Here is a 24,873-nt window from a genome sequence, read left to right on the forward strand (position 1 = left end):
TGTTTAATCAACGATATTATAAATTTTATTGTTGGTTACTGACTATCGGGAATATTATTTCTCTTGTTTTTTTTAGTATTTTTAATTTTGTATAAAAATATTTATCCTTGTGATATAATATTTCTTTGCTCTTGTAGTTCGCATTTCCTCTGTTCTTGTGGTACGATACTCATGATTTTCAGTACTTTTTTGCATACCTTTGAAGTCGTTTTGGTTATCGTACAAAATCTATCACGACATTTATTTTATAATTAGTTAGTTGATAGTTACGTATAATCAAATCCTCTCTTTTGATAAAATGTTATTTGTTAATATAATCAGAATTATGTAGCGAAACAGCTTGCCAAATTTTTTGATTCGCTCTCCACTCCTTTATTACTTTATCAAGAGTCTCATTCGACAGAGACAAAGAGTTTGTATGAAGGTTATTGGGTTTTGATATTGGTTATCTTTCTCAATGGAAGATTTTAATTTTTTCGTATTTTTAGGTATGAGTATTTTAGTGACTACTTTCTCCAAATTTATCTTTTTTTTTGATGGGTTATAATTTTAATTTATTCTATTATTAATAAAATTCAGTTACCATCGTTAAAAAAAATAAATTAAACTCAATTTTAAATTACCGGATTATTTTTTTCATAATTTTTTGTTAGGGCGATGGTTAATGCCAAATTATTTTCAATTATTTAGGTGGAGACTTAATACATTAAGTGTAGCTATTTGTCCAAGGAGTGGCTGAACTCAAGGTTCGACATAGATATTTGATAAAAACCTTTTTCAAATTTAGGTGAATCTAAATAAAGTATATTTTATTTAAATGTATTATATGTCAATATAAAAAATGGTTGAGGTTTTCTTGTTAGTATTTCAGGGATAAAAATTTAAATTATTTTTTATTTACATTTAAAGTTGAGTTTCATACTAATCAAATTGAATCAAATGAAAAATTATATTAATAACATTGATTAATTTTATTTTACTATTTAATTCAATTTTTTTAATTGAACGTGTAAAATTAAACTTTATTGAAGTTAAGTTAACATTTAAATTTTATTAATAATATGATAAAATGTTAGGTTAGAACAAATACTGTATAGACTTTATATATTGAGAAGTTTTTCAAACCAAACCAAACCAAACCAAATAAATTAAAATAATTTATATGTTTTTATAAGAGAAACTTGATTGCATGATTTATTTATTTAAAATTTTGAAATTGTTATTTTTTAAAAATATTTTTTTATAATTTAACCTTTTTTAGAAGATCTTATATTACTTCTAGAATTTGTATAGTATTTTTTTTTCTTTGGATTTTTAAGGTTTCTTTTTGTATTTTTTTTTGGTCGAAAAAGACTAATTTGCACATTTTTTTAATTGACAAAAATTGAGGGGAAAAAACTGATGCGGTGATGCCTTACGCTGTATCCTTCTCTCGCTATCAGAGAAAATAAAAACAGAGCCAATAGGAGGAAGAAGAAGAAAATAGAGGTTTTGATTCATTTCTATTGCTTTGTCTTACAAAGGCGGTGCATCGCTCTGCGGTTCCGTTTTATAAAAAAGGAGAAGGCCGTTTCTTGTTTTGTTTGTTCCATTAGGAGGGAAAGGAAATGATGCAGCGACGGAGGCGGAGGGCGGCGGCGGTTGTACTACCACAGAAAATATTAATGTGTGCCACATGCACCATATCATTTGTCGGACTGCTTTCTGGATACGTACATATGTTCCCTTCTTCCCGTGTTTCTGATTTATCTGATACTTATAAGCTCCCTACCATCACTTAAGTCTCCTCTCTCTCCCCCTCTCCCTCCCCCCCTAAATATCGTGTTCTTCAATTGCCTGCTTGATTTGTTTACCTCTTTTCCATTTTTGGAAATGTGACATTATTTGTTTTCAGTTAAGGTATAAAATGTAGAATTTGATTTTCGTTTCTCTGTTTTTTGAGTTTTTGTAGCAACGTGAATTTAAGTACCAGAAGTTAAGCGAAGAGAAAAGGTGGATGAAGGAGGAGGCTCCGCCTCATTTATCGAAACTGCAATCTCCGCCGCATCTTTCCAATACTCCTATGTCATTTCACAAGGTTTTTGTGTTTATTTTAATTGTTTCAATAATCTGTTTGGTTGCTGAGAAAATGGAAAATTAAGAAAACCCTCCCGAAAAAAGAATGAAAAGAAATTCTAGTTATTCCTGGATTATATTCCTTCGCATTGTACCCTGCTGCTTGTTTTCTATAAGCCACTTTATTAGAACTTGATTAGGTATTGAAAAATTCCTTTTGGGAGGATGTCTAATTTGTTTGCTATCTAACTTGCTTGCTAGCTTGTCGTTGGTTTAAGTCTAGTATATACCTCTATCTATGTTACTCGAACTCGGATGTGAGTGTCGAAACAAGTATGTTTTCAACAAAGGTATGGTCGGATTTTTTTTCTAATTTTTCCATGTATTTGGAGACTCTTGAAGGTCATATCTGTATATGTGTTGGACACGAGTGTATGGTTACTTCAACAAAAATGAAGAGTCGGAGCAACATAGACTTTTATTGATGCGAGGTAGTCATGTGACTTTCATGTTTTTCACTCTTTTAGATTTAACAGTTTGATGGTGCCAGTGGAAATCTGAATTTTGAGAAGTTGTGGAAGCCGCCTGAAGATCGTGATTTTGTGCCCTGCATACAGCCCAGTCCCAACCATACAGGTAAAGAAGTTAAACTTTGAAAATTTTCTTTCAAGGTATCAACATTATACTTGTAAATTGAATCTTCAGTTTGTTATTTTTTGTTTAGCTCCTAATCAGTCAAGAGGTTATCTTCTAGTTCGTACAAATGGCGGGCTCAACCAAATGTGGACTGGGGTATATATCTTCTATCTCTTTTCAAGGTTGATTACTAGTTTGATGAAATTCATTCATTCTGGATATATGATGTATCTGCTAACGTGACGTATTCCTTCATCGTTGATGTTCCCGGATAGAGATGCAGACATCAAGATATCCATTCTCAACAGATGAACAAAGTATCATCCGCACACTACTCTTACATCTCCTGTAGCTATAGGGACACACTAAAGATCAAAATATTACATATGTTCAAGTTTAATGACTGAAATATTGGCAATCTATCCATTTTATTATGTACTTAAATAGGGATATCAGTTCTTCTTGATCATTTAGCTGACTGAGTTTCATTCTTGAGTTGCAGATATGTGACATGGTAGCTATAGCCCGTATAATAAATGGCACACTTGTAGTTTCAGAACTTGATAAAGGATCATTTTGGCAAGATACTAGGTAGCCTCTCCTTTTTAATTCATCTCCTTGGCGAAAAGTAGTACAACTTTACTACTTTCTATCTCTGGCCGAGTTTCCTACTGACTAATATTATTATTTTTTGCTTCCTTGTTGACTTGCAGCAATTTCTCTGATGTTTTTGACGAGGACCATTTCATTAATGCTTTGGCAAATGATGTTAAATTCGTAAAGAAACTTCGCAAGGAATTGTCTTCTGCTACCAAAGTTGTTAAGCATTTTAAAAGTGGGTCTGCCTTATCGTACTACCGGAATATGATAGGCAGCCTGTGGAAAGAATATCAGGTTTGTTTGTTGACATCTTTATCATGATTGATTGGTTATGCAACTTTTCTGATGTAAGTACTCTTCCATTTTTATTTCCCATTTTCTACTAGGCTATTCGAGCTGCTAAGTCTGATTCTCGCCTAGCAAATAACAATCTGCCTCCAGATATACAAAAGCTCCGTTGTCGGGCTTGCTATGAAGCACTTCATTTTGCACCCAAAATTGAAGCAATGATAAAAGTAATCAGTTTGACTTTAATCATTTCTTAAGAGTCTTCAGTATGTTTTTCTCTATTCATCGTAAGTTGCTGACATTGCAGTTGCTGGTGGACCGAATGAGGTCTTATGGTCATTTAATCGCATTGCATTTACGATATGAGAATGACATGCTTGCCTTTAGTGGATGCAGACATGGTTTATCTAATGCTGAAGCTAAAGAGCTGAAGACAATCAGGTATACCAGTTACCTAGCTCTTGGATTCCCATCGAAAACCCCTATATACATTGCTGCAGGAGATATTGAAGATACTAATTTTTTTTTATCCATATTATTATTATTATTATTATTATTATTAGTATTATTATTATTATTATTATTATTATTATTATCATTATTATTATTATTAAATATATATTAAATAAATAATAAATTACAGACCAATTACAACTGGACCGGCCCAGTTACAAACCAACCAGAACCGGTCCAAATCCAACCAGAAACCCTAAATACTTGGGTTTCCAGTTAGGGTTTCCTAACCCTAATTTACCCAGCCGCCTCAGCTCACAGCCGTTGGATCTGGCAAGATCCAACGGTCCAGATGGTGCCAGAGAGAAACCCTAGGGTTTGATACCCTAGGGCCACGCGGCGCCGCCCCAGCTTCTACGCGGCTGCCGACAGTTTTCTCGCCGCCTCCGCCGCTGCCACGTCCAGAAGGAAGACTCCAGAAGATCAACGCCAGCCGTCCATGCAAGGCTACGGGGTGAGTCACCACTGGTAGTCCGGTGACTCACCGAGGCCCCCTCTTCGGACCGGTCCGACAGCTACAACCGTGGTGGCTATAAAAGCCACCACCCGAACCTGAAAAAAAAAAGCAGAGACAAAAACTAGAGACAGAGACAGAAAAAAAAACAGAGAAAGAAAAAAAAAAACAAACTATACCAACGATCTCAGTCAGCATCAACACAGCAAGGAAAAAAGAGAGAAGAGAGGCAAAAGCTTACCCTGTCATCGGAGAGCCCCAACCGTCACCGGATCTCACCAAAACTTCGAAAAGCCGAAGGTATTATTGTAGATTTGCTCCGATTGGGAGCCGTTTAACGGAAAAAAAACATCGGAACCGTCATTAGGACGGTCCGATCTACATTTAGGATAAAAAATATTTTTTCCGGCCACCGGCGGCGGTGGCCGGCGGCGGTGGTTGACGGCGGATGAACGCCGGCTAACGGCTGCCGGCCGGCTGAGCCTCTCTCAGTTTAGAGAGAAGACAGAGAATTCTTCTCTCTGTTCGAGAGAAAGAAAAAAAAAGAAAGAAGAAATGAAATGGCTGGCCCTTCGGGCCAGCCGATTTGGACTCTTATAGTCCTTCCCGAACGACGTCGTTTCGGGAAGGACTATGCGCGTAATTATGAAATAATTAAACCCCGTCCGCAATCCTTCGTATTTGTAAATTTTACATTTTAGTCACTAAATTGAATTTATAATATTTTTAATTTAGTCTTCGAATTTTAATTTTATTTATTTTAGTCCTTCATATTAAAATAATATATTTAGGATAAATTACAGATTTAATCCATTAATTTTAATAAATAATATTTTAATCCTTAGTTTATATTTTTAATTTATTTGATTCTAATATCCAAATTTTAGATAATTTTATTTTAGTCACCAAATAAAGAAATAACATATTTAATCCCTGTAATTTAGATTAATTATGAATTAGATTTTTAATTTTATTTTTTCGTTTATTTTATATGTTTTCATTTATTTTATTGTTTTTAAATATATTGTTTTAGTAGTATTTGTATTTTTTATATTATTAAATATTTTATTAAATATTTTTATAAATATATAATAAATAGTATTTTTTTAAATATTTATTTTTAATATTGAAGAAAAAGGACAGTCTTAATACAACTGGATGTCCTATTCTGATATTTTAAAATTAAAAAGTAAACCATATTATTTAAATTAATATTTATCAATATCAAAGAAAAGAGCTGTCTTAAGGCACCTAGAAGTTCTTTTCGGATATTTTTAAATAAATAAATATTTTTTATATAATTTTGAAATAATAGGATTATAAATTAAATATATTTTTGAATTTTTAAATTTTAATAATAGAGACAATTTATAATTAAAAAGTACCAATTTTGGGCGTTGTAGGGGTGCTAATCCTTCCCTAAACGTAACCGACCACGAATCCCTTTTTATTATTAAAAAGAACGAATTTTTGGTTATAAAACGCAGATCAGTTCATCTTTTAAATATGGTTTTCTTAAAAACTCTTTTAAAAGATAATTTTTAGGTATTCGACCTACCTGATCCAAAAGGCCGATGGCGACTCACAAATTATTTTCAAAATTATTCATTCACATCAATTTCCCCGCCAAATATAATATTTCGTGCCCGGACGAAAACCGGTTACGACAGCTTGGCGACTCTGCTGGGGAATGGTCAAACTTTTAAAAAATCAATTATAAATTGTCTCTATTAGTTAAAAATTAAAAATTTATATATTTAATTTTTAATTCTTTTTTTCAAACTTTTTATTTATTTATTATTTTTATAATATTTATATGTTTTATTTTCTTTGCAAGTATTTCATTTCATTATTTATTTTTCTAAAGTTTGAACATTTCTCCTCACACACAACACTTGCATTGCATAACATAAAGCTCTATAATTGAGTTGTCCCTTTTAAGTGAGAGTGAAAGCAACGTCTTCGTGAGAATTTATTCTCCGTGTCAGACCTAGCAAGTAACTTTCGGGGTTCATATGCTCTGTCTTCGTGAGAATTTATTCTCCGTGTCAGGCATAGAGAAATGTATCCCCTCGAATTGAACTCGATTCACTTTAGTCTGTAATGGACTAGGATTGAGGGTTAGCAACCCAAGGGGGCACTAACAAGGACAATTCGGGTACCTTTACTCCTAGATCTGAAACCCTGCATATAAAAAAACCTTAGAAACTCTTCCAATCCAAAGTCATGACAAAATTTTGTCCAAAATAGGTGTACACACAGGAGAAATGAATTCTGTCTTTTCTGTTAATTTATTTATTATTTAAATTACATGTTTATTTAAATTATTTAAATTCAGAAAAGCATGTTTAAATAAAGAATATTTATGTAAATATTATTATTAAATTTCTTTATTATGTAAACTAATTTATTTTCTTTTTGTGTGTTCTTTATTTTTCTGTTTGCATTGCATCATACAGGATAAAAGACATTGATCCTTGTGTTAATTGTCTCATTGGAAAGCCTTCATCTATGGATAAAAAGTGTTCAAGTCAAATAATTCTAAACTCGGAAGTAAGACAGTGGGCTGAGGATTTACAAAGACAAGCAGGAGACAGTCTGCAGGATGATTATGTATCTGACTTGGCCAGTTATGCTTCAGTTTCACTAAAAAGAAATGATATGCAAGATTTGCGAAGCATTTGGGAAAGTTGGGATTCAAACAAAAAATTGCAGTTTTATCAGACTTACGGAGACATCCCATATTTGCTCTATGTAGAAGTTGATGATGAATTACTCCGAGCCCTAATTCAATTCTGGAATCCAGGGTACAATTGCTTCACTCTCAATAAGGAAGACTTGGTCCCTACTATTGAAGAATATACAACTTTGCTACATATCGAAGGGGCTTTGGATAATCGAATATATTCAAAGTCAATTAAAACTCAGCCCTTTCGAGTTAAATTAGCAAAGATTGCTGGGGTACGAGAAGAATGGGTAGCATCCCGTACCAAACAAAAAGGCGAAAGCGAAGGCATTGCTTGGACCAACATCAGAGAGCTTATTCAGAGTCATCCAGACGCTAAAGTACGATTCGATCTATTTGCTCTGGGTATATATGGTATGGTCATCTTCCCAAAAGTATTGGAATATGTTGAAGCTGCAGTGGTAGACTTGTTTGAACAGCTACCGAAGAAGATTAATCCTGTTTCTGCCATCCTAGCAGAGACCTTCAGATCGTTAAATGCTTGCAGAAGGCTAGGAGGTGGACGATTCTCAGGGTGTACCCAGTTGTTATATGTTTGGATCCGTAGTCATTTCTGGAGAACAGAAAAGGTTTCATACCGACGCTTTAATACGGATTATTCACCATTAAAAGAATTTCTAGAGCAGGAATGGCCGAAAGAAATTAAGAAAGATATGTGGATTAATGCCTTTCGAAATCTGCAAAGCAATGACGTTGTTTGGCGCGCCCCGTGGCAAATCCAAAGGGAATTCTTTTACAGGTGTGGTGATTACAACTGGATAATGCTGCTCGGATTATGGGGAGGAATTGGATATGCACCACTGCTGGTTATAAGACAGTATGAAGGTCGTCAATTTGTACCTGTCACTGCTGGACTACAGTCATCTGAGTTCGCATTCCACAGCAAAAATTATAAAAGAAATATCATGGAAGCCGTTACAGCTTGGAAAACAATTTTTTGCATCCGAGCTAAAGCAGCAAAAGAAATGTTAACTCCTGATTATGAAGAATGGAGATCTATCAGGAAAAACGAAAATATTCCTCTACCAGATCAAAATGAGGATATTTCTATGGAAGATCGCATTAAGGTGGTTCCATCAGAGATTGAAATCTTGAGAGCTGAGTTTGAAGCAGAAAGAGATGGCTGGTCGAAAGAGTTAGAGCAAATGAGACAAGATAAAGCTATGTTGGGGGTTGACATTGACTCTCATTCATCACAATGTGCAATGTTGAGAAAAGATAAAGAAAAAGGTGAGGATGAGTACAGAGCCTTACAGAAAAATTACCAGGAGTTATATAAATCCCGAAAAGCATCAGGACCCAGCCAATCGACGGTACAGATGACCAGAGAATTGAACATTGAGAAAAGACGAGTTGAAGATCTGAAAGGAAAGAATAGCCGTCTACTCAAAAGCTTGGAAAAAGGAAAGAAAAAAATGGAAGATTTCGAGGTCGACAGAAGAGAGCGAATTATAAAACACAAGGCTGAACACCGTGAGATCATGAATGAAATGCAAAGAGAAAGAGATCGAGCCAAAGATTTAGAAGAGATGAAGAATGACATCTTTGTTAAATTTGAAGGCGAGAAAAATATCATGTTCAAGGGATTTGAATCTGAAATGAACCAGTTGATTGCTGAGCTTGAAATCAGAGACCAAAAGATGGAAGAATCCAATGTTGAAAAAGGAAAATGGGAGCTAGAAAGAAAAAATTTCAACACCAGACTTGAGGTAGAACAAGAAGTGGCTAGCAATTGGATGCAAAGATGCAGAAACAAAGATGTTCAAATCCAGAAGCTTAATCAAAGAACACAAGAAGCACGAACAAAACTGGAAGAGGATCTGGATCAGTCTAGAAACAAAAACTCAGAGTTTAATGCTTACATTTTGCAACTGGAAGAATCATTGTTTCAAGAAAAGGTTCGTCTAGGACCTAATGATCTCAAAGAAAGTAATGAGGAAAATGCTTCACTGCGAAGACGCATTAGAGATCTTGAAAAAATTCTGCACAATTGTCAAGTCAGAATCACTGAGTTAGAGCAAACTCTTGAAGGAACAAATGAACAATGGCAAAAGTCAACTGAGTTTTATGTCGAAAGAAGTGAAGAAAGAAGCAATATGGTGTTCGAGGCCATGGTACAAATGAGCGAAGTTGCTAGATATGTTGGGGAACTAGCTGTTGAAGCCAAAATAATTGAACATCATGTTGATCCAGTTTCTAAGTGCGGAAAGAGGGTGTCATGGTTAATGAAAGAAATTATAGAGCTTAATAGGAAAGCTACGCCTTATCTGTAGTTATGAACTATTATAAAGAAACTTTTGTATACCGATGAAAGTTGTTCTATGACAGTTAACTTTTTGGGATCAATGTTTTTACATACATGCATTTTGCATACATTCATCATTCATTTCATAATTTTCGCTATGAATTATTTTATTTATTAAGTTAAAATTCATTAATTAAAATTTGAAATAATATTAAAAGATTTTTCAATCGCAGTTACTCTGGCCAAAAGAGAAATACTACATCACTACAGTACTAGACAAGCTACTAAGAGAATTATGGAGGATAAAATACAGCGTATTGAGGAACAGCATCATAAAGAACAAGAAGAAATGAGAATGAAGTTGGAAAAAATTGAAGCCAATATTGCAAATTCACAAGACAGTATGATGAAGAAGATAGAGGACATGTTTAAAAGGCAGGCTATCAGTGGAAAAATGCATGAAAATCCTGTATCTTTCGACCAAGAACCCATATATCCTCTAGGTTTTTCACCAGAACCAATTTATCACTCTGGTACTACCCCTATACAAATCAATGCTCGTACATCTGCATTACAAGAAGCTAAACCACATGAAGATCAACAAGTGGATCCCGCATCTTCAAGCAAAAATCCGCTTATATCAGATGTGAAAGTAGGGGATCTTAATACTGATCAGTTGATCCCAGATTTGAATGAGCTAAATGAGAAACAAAAAGTAAATGAAGAACTGACCAGACAGATCAAGAGCTTAGAAGAACGAATGAAATCCGTGGAAATAACTGAATCATTCTATGGATTTGATGCTAGTGAGTTGAGTTTGGTTCCAGACCTAATCCTCCCTATCAAATTCAAAGCTCCCGAATTTGATAAATATAACGGTACTACATGCCCTTCATCCCACATTACTATGTTTTGTCGAAGAATGGCAGGATATGTGAAGGACGAAAAATTGTTAATTCACTGCTTCCAGGATAGTTTGACAGGACCGGCTTTAAAATGGTATACTCAATTGACCAAAGCCAACATTAGATCTTGGAAAGATTTGGCTAAAGCATTTTTAGAGCAGTACCGCCATGTGACAGACATGGTCCCTAACAGATGGACTCTCCAAAACTTGGAGAAAAAGAATAATGAAACATTCAGACAGTATGCCCAGAGATGGCGTGACACTGCGGCCCAAGTTCAACCACCTTTGTCAGAAAAAGAGGCCACAGTGATGTTTGTCCATACATTGAAGGCTCCTTATTTAAACCATCTAATGGGGAATGCAATCAGAAATTTTGCAGATTTGGTCATTTCTGGAGAATTAATTGAAAATGTCTTGAAAAGTGGCAAGATTGAATCAAATGATGGGTCTAGTTCCAAAAGACCTACGTACCGGAAAAAGGAGAATGAAGTCAACAATACAAATTCTTACAGCAAGGATTCATCGAAAAGTGTTACAATAACCCAGCCAAGGGTTAAGAAAGAGGAAACAAACACTAATCGAGCAGATTCCAGAGGATCTCGAAAGGAAAATGAAAGGTTATCTTTTACACCTTTACCAGTACCATATGCAGAGATCTATGATTCGCTGTTAAAAGAAGATGTTATAAGGCCCTATCCTTTGGTTCCCATGCAACCACCATTCCCTCCTTGGTATGATACAAAGGCACACTGTGTTTACCATGAAGGAATTACAGGACATTCTATTGAAAACTGTCTAGCATTCAAAAGGGTGGTTCAAAATTTGATCAACACTGGGAAGTTGGAATTCAATACACCATCCGCATCAAGTCATCCATTGCCAAATCATGGAGATAAAAACGTGAATGCAATTCAGGAAGAGAACAGAAAGAAAGCAAAGACTGACATTTCTGAAATTAAATCTCCATTTGTTTGGATATTCCAACAGCTTTCTTTAGCCGGTATAATTCCACAACAATTCAGGCCAAAGCAGAATGAAGGCAAGAATTATTGTGAATATCATCAGGAGAAAAGGCATGAAATTCAACTATGTCCTGAGTTTAGAAACTTGGTGCAAAAATTGATGAACAACAGAGAAATAGAATTCTTTGAAGAAGAACCCGGGAAAAAAGAAGATGATGTTTGCTCATCAGAGGATTCTAAACCAAATCAAAGAATAAATGATCCTGTGATCATTAATGTGAAATCATCCACGGTGATTCCGGCACCAATAAGGCCAAAAGTAGTTATTACCACTCCTCTACCATTTCCATACAAAGATACCCGCAGGGTACCTTGGAATTATACTACCAATGTTTCAATGGTAGGAGGATCTGTTTCTCTAGATAAAACAGAAGAGAAAATACAAAGTCTGAGTACAACATCAACGTCTGAAGCAGTGAGCGAAGTCGGTTTCTTTACGAGAAGTGGGAGATGTTACTCTCCCGAAACATCCAATGCTTCAGAACAAGTGAAAGCAAAAGGAAAAGCCATGGCAATACCTCAGAAGGTATTTGAGGATGAATCCCTTCCAGCATTCAATGAACCTGTGACAGAAAAGCAAGCTCAAGAATTTTTGAAATTCTTGAAACATAGTGAGTATAGTGTGGTTGAACAACTACACAAACAACAAGCGAGAATTTCTATTCTTGATCTCTTGATGAATTCAGAAGCGCATAGGAATGCTTTGATGAAAATTCTCAATCAGACATTTATCCTCGAAGATATATCCCTCAATAAACTTGACAGAATTGTGGGACATATAGCCGCTGACAATTACATAACGTTCACAGATGATGAAATACCAGAAGGCGGAATGGGGTCAGTAAAAGCTTTGAACATCACGACACATTGTCATGGTCATGTGTTGCCAGGAGTATTGATTGACAATGGATCCGCTCTCAACTTGATGCCCCTAGTTACACTTGAAAGAATGCCTCTGGATCAATCACACATGAAGATTTATCAGAATGTGGTACGAGCATTTGATGGTACTCAAAAAGAAGTGCTTGGGAAAATGGAAATACCGTTGTTAATTGGCCCAGTCGTGTACAATATTGACTTTGTGGTTATGGACATCCACCCCACATATAATTGTCTATTAGGGAGGCCATGGATTCATTCAGCAGGAGCTGTTCCTTCTTCATTACATCAGAAATTGAAATTTGTTGTTGATGGACAACTAATATGCGTCAGTGCTGAAGAAGAAATCATTGCGTCTATAACAAGCGATGTTCCATATATCGACACCAATGATGAGGCTCTTGAATGCTCTTTTCGAGCTCTTGAATTTGTAAATGCAACCTTTATTGCGGAAGGAAGCAAAATTCCATATCCCAAATTGTCTGATTGCACCAAGATGACGGTACAATAAACTTTAGGCATCGGAGCTAAAGTTGGGAGAGGTCTAGGAAAGAATCTTCAAGGGATTTCAGTTCCTATCAGTATAAAGATGAAAAAAGACCGTTTTGGGCTAGGGTTTAAACCCAATCTTCAACAAAAGAACAGAGAAATGAAAAGAAGATGTGAAGACAGAAAGGCAAAATTGAAAGGAGGAGAAATCCTTTGGAAACACATGTCTTTCCCACAGTTGAAGACCACATTCAGATCAGGGGGAACAATTAATGTGGAACAGCAGCTTGTTGAAGCCTTTAAAGAAGAAAAGTTGACGAAAGATCAAGACATAGTTAAAGAAGCTATGAATGGATTATTTATCAACATGATCACGAATGACAACAAAACTGGCAAATACTTGGATAGGATTCGACCATGTCTTCCTGGAGAAACACTCACCAATTGGACCACTGAAGATCTTCCTATAGTTTTTAATATTAATGCAGAGTAATATTCAGAACTAATCTTTATGTTTAGCTCAAAAATATGAAAACTTTTTGTTATCTTGTAAAATAAATTATGTTAAATATAAGAAATTTTCTTTAAAATTTTCAGATGGCAATCATTCTTTACATTTTCTTACATTTTTACATTTATTTATTTTCATAAATTTACTATATTCTTTCGGAAATGTTCCGACTTAAATTTGCAGGTGTCACCGTGTTAATAGCATGTTTATTCCTAGATTTAATCCAGTGATAAATTTAGAGCAGCCTATATGTCTGGAAGAAATCAATGGTTGTGAAGATGAACTGGAATGTGATGTTCCTACTGAACTATTAAGATTGGTAGAAAAAGAGGACAAACAAATTCTACCACACAAGGAAGAGGTTGAGACTGTGAATTTGGGAACAGATGAAAAAATAAAAGAGGTGAAAATTGGTACCACTCTGACAGTCCAGATAAAACAAGAATTGATAAATCTCCTTCAAGAGTTCAAAGATATCTTTGCATGGTCTTATCAAGATATGCCTGGTTTGAGCACAGATATAGTGATACACAAGCTTCCAATCAATCCAGAATATAAACCAATCCAACAAAAGCTCAGAAGAATGAGGCCAGAAATGTTGTTGCAAATCAAAGAAGAAGTGATGAAGCAAATCAATGCAGGTTTCCTACAGGCATCTAAATACCCAGAATGGGTAGCCAACATTGTTCCCGTACCAAAGAAAAATGGGAAAGTTCGAATGTGTGTGGATTACAGAGATCTCAACAAAGCTAGTCCGAAAGATAGCTTTCCCTTACCCCACATAGACACATTGGTGGACAATACTGCAGGGCATGCATGGTTTTCATTTATGGATGGCTTTTCAGGATATAATCAGATAAAAATGAATCCTGAAGACATGGAGAAAACAACATTTATAACCATGTGGGGCACATTCTGTTATAAAGTGATGCCATTTGGATTGAAAAATGCAGGGGCAACATATCAAAGAGCCATGGTAACTTTGTTTCATGACATGATGCACAAAGAGATTGAAGTATATGTAGATGACATGATTGCCAAGTCCCGAACTGAAGAAGAACATATTCAAAATTTGAGGAAACTTTTCCAGAGATTGAGGAAGTATCAATTAAAGCTTAACCCCGCTAAATGCACTTTTGGGGTAACTTCTGGAAAACTTTTGGGATTTGTGGTCAGCAAAAAAGGAATCGAGATTGATCCAGATAAAGTAAAAGCAATTCAAGATCTTCCACCACCCAACACAAAAAAAGAAGTTCGAGGCTTTTTGGGGAGATTAAATTATATATCTCGGTTCATTTCTCAATTGACTGACAAATGTGATCCAGTGTTTAAATTACTTCGAAAGAACAATCCTGAAGTCTGGAATGAAGAATGTCAAGAAACTTTGGATATTATTAAGAAATATTTATCCAATGCCCCCATTTTAGTATCACCAATGCCTGATAGACCATTAATTCTCTACTTAACGGTCTTCGAAAATTCGATGGGATGTGTACTAGGACAGCATGATAAATCTGGAAGAAAAGAAAAAGCTATTTATTATCTGAGCAAGAAATTTACTGATTGTGAAGTTCGATATCCACCAATACAAAAATTATGTTGTGCATTGGTGTGGGCTACTCGAAGACTCAGACAATATATGTTATACCATACTACTTGGTTGATATCAAAACTTGACCCTTTAAAGTTCTTAATGGAATCACCAGCTTTGACAGGCAGAATGGCTAGATGGCAGATGTTATTATCTGAGTTTGATATTGTATATGTCAACCAAAAAACGATAAAAGGAAGTGTCATAGCTGATTTTTTGGCCAGTCGTGTATCAAATGATTATCAGCCATTGAACTTCAATTTTCCTGATGAAGATTTGTTATGCATATCCATGAATGAAGAAGTCAAAACAAATGATGAATTTGCAACTTGGAAGCTTTACTTTGATGGAGCATCTAATGCTTTGGGACGAGGAATTGGGGCAGTGTTAATTTCTCCAGAAAATATTTATTATCCCTTTACAAGCAGACTAGAGTTCTTTTGCACCAATAACATGGCAGAATATGAAGCTTGTGTCATGGGGTTGAAAGCAGCTATAGAAAGAAAAATCAAATTTCTCAAGATATATGGAGATTCATCGTTAGTGGTGTATCAATTGCGAGGAGAATGGGAAACAAAAGACCCCAAATTGTTGGAATACCGAAATTTTATACTCGAATTAGTGAAAGAATTTGAGAAAGTTACCTTCAATTATCTCCCTCGAGAAGAAAATCAAATGGCAGATGCTTTGGCTACATTAGCTGCTATGTTTCAGGCAACTAAGAAAGTTGATATGATGCCAATCAAAATGCAAGTGTATGAAATTCCTGCACATTGTTATAGTGTGGAAGAAGAGGTAGATGGTAAACCGTGGTATCATGATATCCTGCAATATATCAAAAATCAAAGTTATCCACCAAATGCATCAGAAATTGATAAAAGAACCTTGAGAAGAATGGCTGTTGGATATTTTCTTGATGGAGAGATTATGTATAGAAGAAGCAGTGATCAAATGCTATTGAGATGTTTAAATACCAGTGAAGCTCGAAACATCATTGAAGAAGTACACAGTGGAATATGTGGAACACATGCAAATGGTCTTTCCATGGCCAGAAAAATAATGAGATATGGATACTATTGGGCTACCATGTACACAGATTGCATTGATTATGCAAGGAAATGTCATAAATGCCAGATATGTGCAGACAAGATTCATGTACCCCCATCTCCTTTACATGTAATGACAACACCCTGGCCATTTTCTATGTGGGGAATAGATGTCATTGGAGCAATCACACCAAAGGCATCGAATGGACATTGTTTCATCCTTGTGGCAATTGATTATTTTACCAAATGGGTTGAAGCTGCTTCATACACTAATATTAAGAGGTCCACAGTCTGCAAATTCATAAAGAAAGAGATAGTTTGTCGGTATGGCCTACCAGAAAGGATCATTACAGATAATGCTCTGAACCTGAACAACAAAATGATGACCGAACTTTGTGCACAATTTAAGATCAAACATGCAAATTCAGTGGCATATCGTCCAAAGATGAATGGGGCAGTTGAAGCAGCAAATAAGAACATCAAGAGAATCATTACAAAGACTACTGAAACTTACAAAGATTGGCACGAGAAGTTACCTTTTGCTCTATATGCATACCGAACTACTGTTCGAACATCTACTGGGGCAACGCCTTTTTCTTTAGTCTACGGGATGGAAGCAGTCTTACCAATTGAAGTTGAGATTCCATCGCTCCGAATATTGAGAGAAATAAAATTGGATGAATCTGAATGGATCCAAGCTAGATTTGATCAATTGAACCTTATTGAAGAGAAAAGATTGAAAGCTATTTGCCATGGACAAATGTATCAAAAACGGATGATGAAGTCTCATGATAAGAAAGTACATCCAAGAGAATTCCAAGAGGGTGATCTAGTACTAAAAAAGATCTTGCCTATACATAAAGATTTCCGTGGGAAATGGATGCCTAATTGGGAAGGGTCATACGTTGTGAAAAAGGCCTTTTCCGGAGGAGCGTTGATCTTGGCAGAAATGGATGGAAAAATTCTGAAAAATCCAATAAACTCGGATTCTGTCAAGAAATATTATGCTTGAAGAGAATTTTTTTTAAAAAAAAAAAGAAAAAAAAAGAAAATAAAAAAGAAAATAAAAAAAAGAGAAGAAAAAGAAAGGGGGTCAAGGTGAAAACCCGCAAAGGGCATCTTGTAACCAAATGAAGGATTTGAGTTGAAAACCTGAAAAGGCGGCTCAAATGCAGGTTGATATTAGGCATCTGGCAATTGAACCCTCTTAAGATTTTGACAGTTTGGAAGAAACTTCACATCCACAAGCATTTTGACAACGTTTGAGATCTTCCAGACAAAAGCTTCCATCATTACTCTAAATTGTGTCAACTTGATTAATTTAGAAATACTTATGCTTATAATTTGTTGAGACATTTGAATTTTTATTCTTATGCTTGCCATAACTTTGAATACAATTATATCTATTTCAAGTTCAATTTATTTGAGATTCAATTTATTTTTGGAAATTCAATTTATTTTTTTTCTATTGAATTAACATAATTTTGAAATAATTTAAAGATTTCTGAATATCACTTTATGTTAATACATGGAATACAAAGTAGGCAAATCATCACTAGCTTAAAGCCATGAACATCAAGATTGTTACAAGTGGTGCTACCGACAACAAGGTCGAATCCGCCAAATCTACTCATCAATTGCTCCAACCGATCACCATTCAGTTCTTGCACATCTGTTTTCAAAGATATACTAAAACAGTAGAAGATGGTCTTTGCAGCACTGATTCCAGCAAAAAGAAACAAGTCATTGATACCACTGGGAAACATATCTTTATACAGATCCTTGTGTATGGTTTTTAGAGAAACCTAAAAGCATTTCTACTTCATCAGGTTCAAGTAAAGCAACTTTATTCCTTCCAACCCATACTAGATTCCATTTTCAGCACTCATCAAGAACATACTTCTGGACAATCGAAGATGGCTCATTGTCATACCTTCAAGAACCTTACAAGATCCTTTCTGTCAATTTGGCACTTCATGTACATGTTTATAAACAGTTCAACTTTGTTCTTGGATCCCATGAAAGCCATCATTTCTTTGTCAATGGAAAAGCATCAACACATGGAGGAAGCAGAATAAGAGAAAATCTATTCTTAATTGGCAGAATTATGAATATAGCCCTTTTCAGTGTAGTAGCATGGAAATACTTCGAATCTACAAATTCTGGCTCTACATCAAATAAGTGTTGTGATATCTCAGAACCAATCATTGAATTTGGAAGATGAATTTGCTCAATAGCATCTTCTGGAAGTGTTCTTTGAGTTATCTGATCTGATTTGGCAGAACCAATCATTGAATTTGGAAGATGAATTTGCTCAATAGCATCTTCTGGAAGTGTTCTTTGAGTTATCTGATCTGGTTAGACAGAACAATCATTGAGTTTAGAAGATGAATTTGCTCAATAGCATCTTCTGGAAGTGTTCTTTGAGTTATCTGATCTGATTAGACAGAACAATCATTGAGTTTATAAGATGAATTTGCTCAATAGCATCTTCTGGAAGTGTTCTTTGAGTTATCTGATCTGATTTGGCAGAACCAATCATTGAATTTGGAAGATGAATTTGCTCAATAGCATCTTCTGGAAGTGTTCTTTGAGTTATCTGATCTGATTTGGCAGAACCAATCATTGAATTTGGAAGATGAATTTGTCAATAGCATCTTCTGGAAGTGTTCTTTGAGTTATCTGATTTGATTCAGTAGGAACCTCAGAACCGATCGTTGGAATTGAAAGATGAACTGCATGATCATCTTCATTAAGAAGCTTATTTTCAAGTTTCTTCTGCTTCTTCCTTTTCAAAAATCATAGCCCAAGTTTTGCCTTTGCTTATAATTGGGATCATTATATAATGACTTCCTATCTTTTACTAGAAGAAATACATCAGCAGCCTTAGTCATACTATTGAGTTTATTCTCCTCATCAGAATCAGAATTCAAGATTTCTCGGTATTAAAAGAACTATCGATATCTGTGAAATCATCTTGAAAGGTCACTTCATAATCAGATGAGTTGTTATCAGAATCAACATGTTGCCTGAATGCAAGCTTTTCAAGAGTTTATACTATTGAGTTTTATTCTCAAGAGGTTCTGTGACATTATATCTACATCTACATTTGTCAAAGATGATAGATTCTTTGATTCGAAGAAGACAGATATATTGGGTTTTTTACAATTGAAGAAATACTCAATTCACCAGTCTGAAATCAAACAACTTAATATTCATGCATCATATTTAGGCATTTGCAAAAATAGATGCATTTTCATTCATTTTTATTCTTGTTGAATTGTTAACAGAAATTTCAAAGATTTTAGCAAAGATTTCAAATCCACTTGATGGATCATTCATTGCCAGATAAGTTCATAATGAGAAGAACTCATCTGAAGAAGGAAGAAGAAGTTCATAATGAGAAGAACTTGTTCAACTTTTTGTTTAAATTCATCATTTGATGGATCAACATTGCCAGAGAAGGTTCATAATGAGAAGAACTCATCTGAAGAAGGAAGAAGAAGTTCATAATGAGAAGAACTTGTTCAACTTTTTGTTTAAATTCATCATTTGATGGATCAACATTGCCAGAGAAGGTTCATAATGAGAAGAACTCATCTGAAGAAGGAAGAAGAAGTTCATAATGAGAAGAACTTGTTCAACTTTTTGTTTAAATTCATCATTTGATGGATCAACATTGCCAGAGAAGGTTCATAATGAGAAGAACTCATCTGAAGAAGGAAGAAGAAGTTCATAATGAGAAGAACTTGTTCAACTTTTTGTTTAAATTCATCATTTGATGGATCAACATTGCCAGAGAAAGTTCATGAATGAGAAGAACTCATCTGAAGAAGGAAGAAGAAGTTCATAATGAGAAGAATTTGTTCAACCTTTTGTTTGAATTCATCACTTGATTATTTTGCCAGAGAAGGTTCATAATGAGAAGAACTCATCTGAAGAAGGAAGAAGAAGTTCATAATGAGAAGAGCTTGTTCAACCTTTGTTTGATACTATCACAGAAGGAGATAGATTAGCATTAGCCTTTCTAGAGAAAGTTCATAATGGGAAGAACTCATCAAGAGCTTATTCAACCTTTTGAATGACTCTATCATAGAAAGGAGGTCATCATCATCCCCAGCAGAAAGTTCATAATAAGAAGAACTCATCTAGAGAAAGAGAATAATTTATTCAATATATCCATTATGATCAAAGTAAAGCCAAATGGATAAAAAAAATTTATTATCTTTTCATCTTTGCTCTATTCTTGTTAACACAAGAATGAGCAAAGAGGGCAGCTGAAGATACTAATTTTTTTATCCATATTATTATTATTATTATTATTATTAGTATTATTAGTATTATTATTATTATCATTATTATTATTATTAAATATATTAAATAAATAATAAATTACAGACCAATTACAACTGGACCGGCCCAGTTACAAACCAACCAGAACCGATCCAAATCCAACCAGAAACCCTAAATACTTGGGTTTCCAGTTAGGGTTTCCTAACCCTAATTTACCCAGCCGCCTCAGCTCACAGCCGTTGGATCTGGCAAGATCCAACGGTCCAGATGGTGCCAGAGAGAAACCCTAGGGTTTGATACCCTAGGGCCACGCGGCGCCGCCCCAGCTTCTACGCGGCTGCCGATAGTTTTCTCGCCGCCTCCGCCGCTGCCACGTCCAGAAGGAAGACTCCAGAAGATCAACGCCAGCCGTCCATGCAAGGCTACGGGGTGAGTCACCACTGGTAGTCCGGTGACTCACCGAGGCCCCCTCTTCGGACCGGTCCGACAGCTACAACGGTGGTGGCTATAAAAGCCACCACCCGAACCTGAAAAAAAAAAGCAGAGACAAAAACTAGAGACAGAGACAGAAAAAAAAACAGAGAAAGAAAAAAAAAACAAACTATACCAACGATCTCAGTCAGCATCAACACAGCAAGGAAAAAAGAGAGAAGAGAGGCAAAAGCTTACCCTGTCATCGGAGAGCCCCAACCGTCACCGGATCTCACCAAAACTTCGAAAAGCCGAAGGTATTATTGTAGATTTGCTCCGATTGGGAGCCGTTTAACGGAAAAAAACATCGGAACCGTCATTAGGACGGTCCGATCTACATTTAAGATAAAAAATATTTTTTCCGGCCACCGGCGGCGGTGGCCGGCGGCGGTGGTTGACGGCGGATGAACGCCGGCTAACGGCTGCCGGCCGGCTGAGCCTCTCTCAGTTTAGAGAGAAGACAGAGAATTCTTCTCTCTGTTCGAGAGAAAGAAAAAAAAAGAAAGAAGAAATGAAATGGCTGGCCCTTCGGGCCAGCCGATTTGGACTCTTATAGTCCTTCCCGAACGACGTCGTTTCGGGAAGGACTATGCGCGTAATTATGAAATAATTAAACCCCGTCCGCAATCCTTCGTATTTGTAAATTTTACATTTTAGTCAGTAAATTGAATTTATAATATTTTTAATTTAGTCTTCGAATTTTAATTTTATTTATTTTAGTCCTTCATATTAAAATAATATATTTAGGATAAATTACAGATTTAATCCATTAATTTTAATAAATAATATTTTAATCCTTAGTTTATATTTTTAATTTATTTGATTCTAATATCCAAATTTTAGATAATTTTATTTTAGTCACCAAATAAAGAAATAACATATTTAATCCCTGTAATTTAGATTAATTATGAATTAGATTTTTAATTTTATTTTTTCGTTTATTTTATATGTTTTCATTTATTTTATTGTTTTTAAATATATTGTTTTAGTAGTATTTGTATTTTTATTATATTATTAAATATTTTATTAAATATTTTTATAAATATATAATAAATAGTATTTTTTTAAATATTTATTTTTAATATTGAAGAAAAAGGACAGTCTTAATACAACTGGATGTCCTATTCTGATATTTTAAAATTAAAAAGTAAACCATATTATTTAAATTAATATTTATCAATATCAAAGAAAAGAGCTGTCTTAAGGCACCTAGAAGTTCTTTTCGGATATTTTTAAATAAATAAATATTTTTTATATAATTTTGAAATAATAGGATTATAAATTAAATATATTTTTGAATTTTTAAATTTTAATAATAGAGACAATTTATAATTAAAAAGTACCAATTTTGGGCGTTGTAGGGGTGCTAATCCTTCCCTAAACGTAACCGACCACGAATCCCTTTTTATTATTAAAAAGAACGAATTTTTGGTTATAAAACGCAGATTAGTTCATCTTTTAAATATGGTTTTCTTAAAAACTCTTTTAAAAGATAATTTTTAGGTATTCGACCTACCTGATCCAAAAGGCCGATGGCGACTCACAAATTATTTTCAAAATTATTCATTCACATCAATTTCCCCGCCAAATATAATATTTCGTGCCCGGACGAAAACCGGTTACGACAGATATATATGGGGGTGATACTCATATGACTGATCTACGATCTCGCTATCCCATGTTATTGAGTAAGGTAGAATATGATACTCATATCTAGGAAACATTTAAACATTTGGAACTTAATATAAAACTCGGTGAAAAGGTTATATTAATGTTCAATGATACGGAATAAGGACGAAATTGAGTTAGATTGTGTGATGTTTTTGAAGGAAAAACTGGCTTCTGTTGAGGAGCTTGAACCATTCACCAACCATTCATCTCAAATGGAGGCTCTTGATTACATTGTATCTGTTGAAAGTGACGTCTTCATTCCATCATACTCCGGGAACATGGCGAAAGCAGTTGAAGGGCATCGTCGTTTTCTGGGACTTAGGAAAACTGTTTCTCCCGACAGGTGACTTGATTTATTTTCTTGAACTCCCACTGGTTTTTAGTTGCTTATCTTTATTCGTATTCAAATCTTTTTTATTATCCTGAAGTTGTTTCCAAATTCTCTCCTTTAGGAAAGGGCTTGTTCGTACACTCGAAAAATTTGGGAGAGGTGTATTGAAGGAAGGCACAAAGGTTTCAGATCGGATCATTGCAATCCACAAAAAATTATATGTTGTTCTTGTTTTAGTTAATTATATGCTGAAGATCATGGCTTGTGGAAGCAGAGGAGTAGGTTATCATAGTATAAACGTATGTAATATTCAAGCTCTAGATTATCATGACGATATTCCAAAACAAGGGTATGGGATATTCATATGACCTTCCAAATATATGAAAAAACTTTAACATGAAAATCGAATACTCATCAAATACATGACTAATTGACACTAATACCAAAGTCCGAATACTATAGTTCAAACTCAACTTAATTTGTGTCTTCTTTTATGGATTTTACAGGCAAGGATCACCTCGGAGGAGAAAAGGCCCTGTCCCAGGAACGAAGGGCATGGATAGGTTTCATTCCGAAGAATCATTTTACGGGAATCCATTACCGGAATGTTTGTGCCAGAAGGTATCACAGAATGTAAATACATCAGAATCAGATAGATGGATGCAAATAGCACGATTGCTTTCATTGAAGGTCCCCTAAATTGTTTAATGGCACCATATTGCCACTGCAAAAAAGGCAGAGTTTGTATATCTTGATCACCAAGAAATTTGCTCCGTTTCAATGGATAAGATGGCGGAGGACAATCGACAACGGGGCTGTTCCGAGACGAGATGTAGGCTTGTTCACAGGCTGGGACATACCGGACAAGTAAAGCATAGAAACCAAAGTCGGGAAATTCATATGCTCTTGGTAAGTTGCCTTAGGTTATATGATTTGTACGTGCATTTTTATCTATTGATTTTTCATTTGGCAATTGGATAGTGAAATCTTATTGATTTTATTCTTTTTAACTCATATTTCGCAATTGCAAAAATTTATATAAAATGATAATGGAATAGAATACGAGAATGATTTTGAGATCTAAATCGTTCAATTCTTTTATCAGTTGAAGGAATTCAATTCCCACCTTATGTTCACTGTTCATACAACCACGTAAAAGGATGTTAAACTCTTAATAAATGAATGAAAACTTGTGGGAAAAAATATAAGAATTAATGGCCTTTTTCTTTTCTTGGGCAAGTAAATAAGAAAAGACAGAAATCTGCCTAGGGTGGTTGATTAGTCCTCCTTTTCCCTGCAATGGGGGGGGTGTGTGTGTGGAGGGACATTGCAGTGTCCACCAATGGCTAAAAATTGTCGAGAATGTAAGAGTGAAGTAAGGTGGACAATGAAGAACATTAATAAACTCATCAAGATTTTACAGTTTTGAACGTTTCTTTTGGCAGGGATGAGTGTTTTCCCCTTTTAAATTTTCGGACTTTCAGGTGTCATGGCACCACATTCTGTTTCTGTGGTGGTATGCTGTTGAGTCTGTGATTCTGCGACCAAAATCAGTAATGAACGTAAGCATGATTTTATGTTAGGGGTGAAAATAGATTATCAAAAGGAAATAGAAAGAAAAAAATCTAAATCAATTGAGAGCTTGAAATTTTCAGAGGACGGCTCCAACCCACTCGATCCATCCCTGTGAATGAGTAGAACAATTTAAAGCTATGGTGTTATGGTTCTTTATTAATGTTGAAGTATGTGTCCTGAAAGTGGTTTTTCACTGAGAAAGAGGGCCCTGGACCCATCTGCCAGCCTATCCTCCATGTTAAGTCCTTATGCATCACATACAAATGGATTAAATCAATTGATTCATTCAGTTACTTTCGAGAACTGATATGATATAGGTATAGATGGTTATTGTTTTTTACTTAAACGCCAAAACAGCTAGCAAAGACCATTGCATATAAGACGATGATAATTTGGGACTCTCCATATAAAGCAATTGCAGTGCATAACATGGTTAGTGGGGCTTCCATTAGTCCATGAATCAACCATCATCCATATATATACTGAAACCACGTGCTCATTCACATGGTCGATCAAAGTTTATTCGTATTTACGTTACTCAGACTCTGAT

The 24,873-nt window shown here is 35.0% G+C and overlaps 1 protein-coding gene across 1 annotated transcript; it reads left to right on the forward strand.

Annotated features, from left to right (window-relative positions):
- The first annotated feature begins 1,483 nt into the window (after window positions 1-1,483).
- LOC120157526 (O-fucosyltransferase 7-like) lies at window positions 1,484-23,681 on the forward strand. Its single transcript, XM_039168630.1, has 10 exons — window positions 1,484-2,077; window positions 2,592-2,691; window positions 2,780-2,847; window positions 3,194-3,282; window positions 3,405-3,585; window positions 3,678-3,806; window positions 3,887-4,020; window positions 22,576-22,760; window positions 22,870-22,930; window positions 23,255-23,681. The coding sequence occupies exons 1-9, from the start codon at window positions 1,997-1,999 to the stop codon at window positions 22,914-22,916; spliced, it is 1,014 nt and encodes a 337-aa protein (XP_039024561.1). The 5' UTR covers window positions 1,484-1,996; the 3' UTR covers window positions 22,917-22,930; window positions 23,255-23,681.
- Window positions 23,682-24,873: the final 1,192 nt, after the last annotated feature.

Source organism: Hibiscus syriacus, unplaced genomic scaffold, assembly GCF_006381635.1.
Source record: "Hibiscus syriacus cultivar Baekdansim isolate YM2019G1 unplaced genomic scaffold, ASM638163v2 tig00111273_pilon, whole genome shotgun sequence".
NCBI classification, from domain to species: Eukaryota; Viridiplantae; Streptophyta; class Magnoliopsida; order Malvales; family Malvaceae; genus Hibiscus; species Hibiscus syriacus.

Bases quoted from the DNA above. Each gene is read 5' to 3' on its own strand.
- LOC120157526 (XM_039168630.1), top strand. From the start codon at position 1,997: ATGAAGGAGGAGGCTCCGCCTCATTTATCGAAACTGCAATCTCCGCCG. The intron at 2,692-2,779 runs GTAAAGAAGTTA...TTTTTTGTTTAG, and splicing joins GCCCAGTCCCAACCATACAG to CTCCTAATCAGTCAAGAGGT. The intron at 22,761-22,869 runs GTGACTTGATTT...TCTCTCCTTTAG, and splicing joins AAAACTGTTTCTCCCGACAG to GAAAGGGCTTGTTCGTACAC.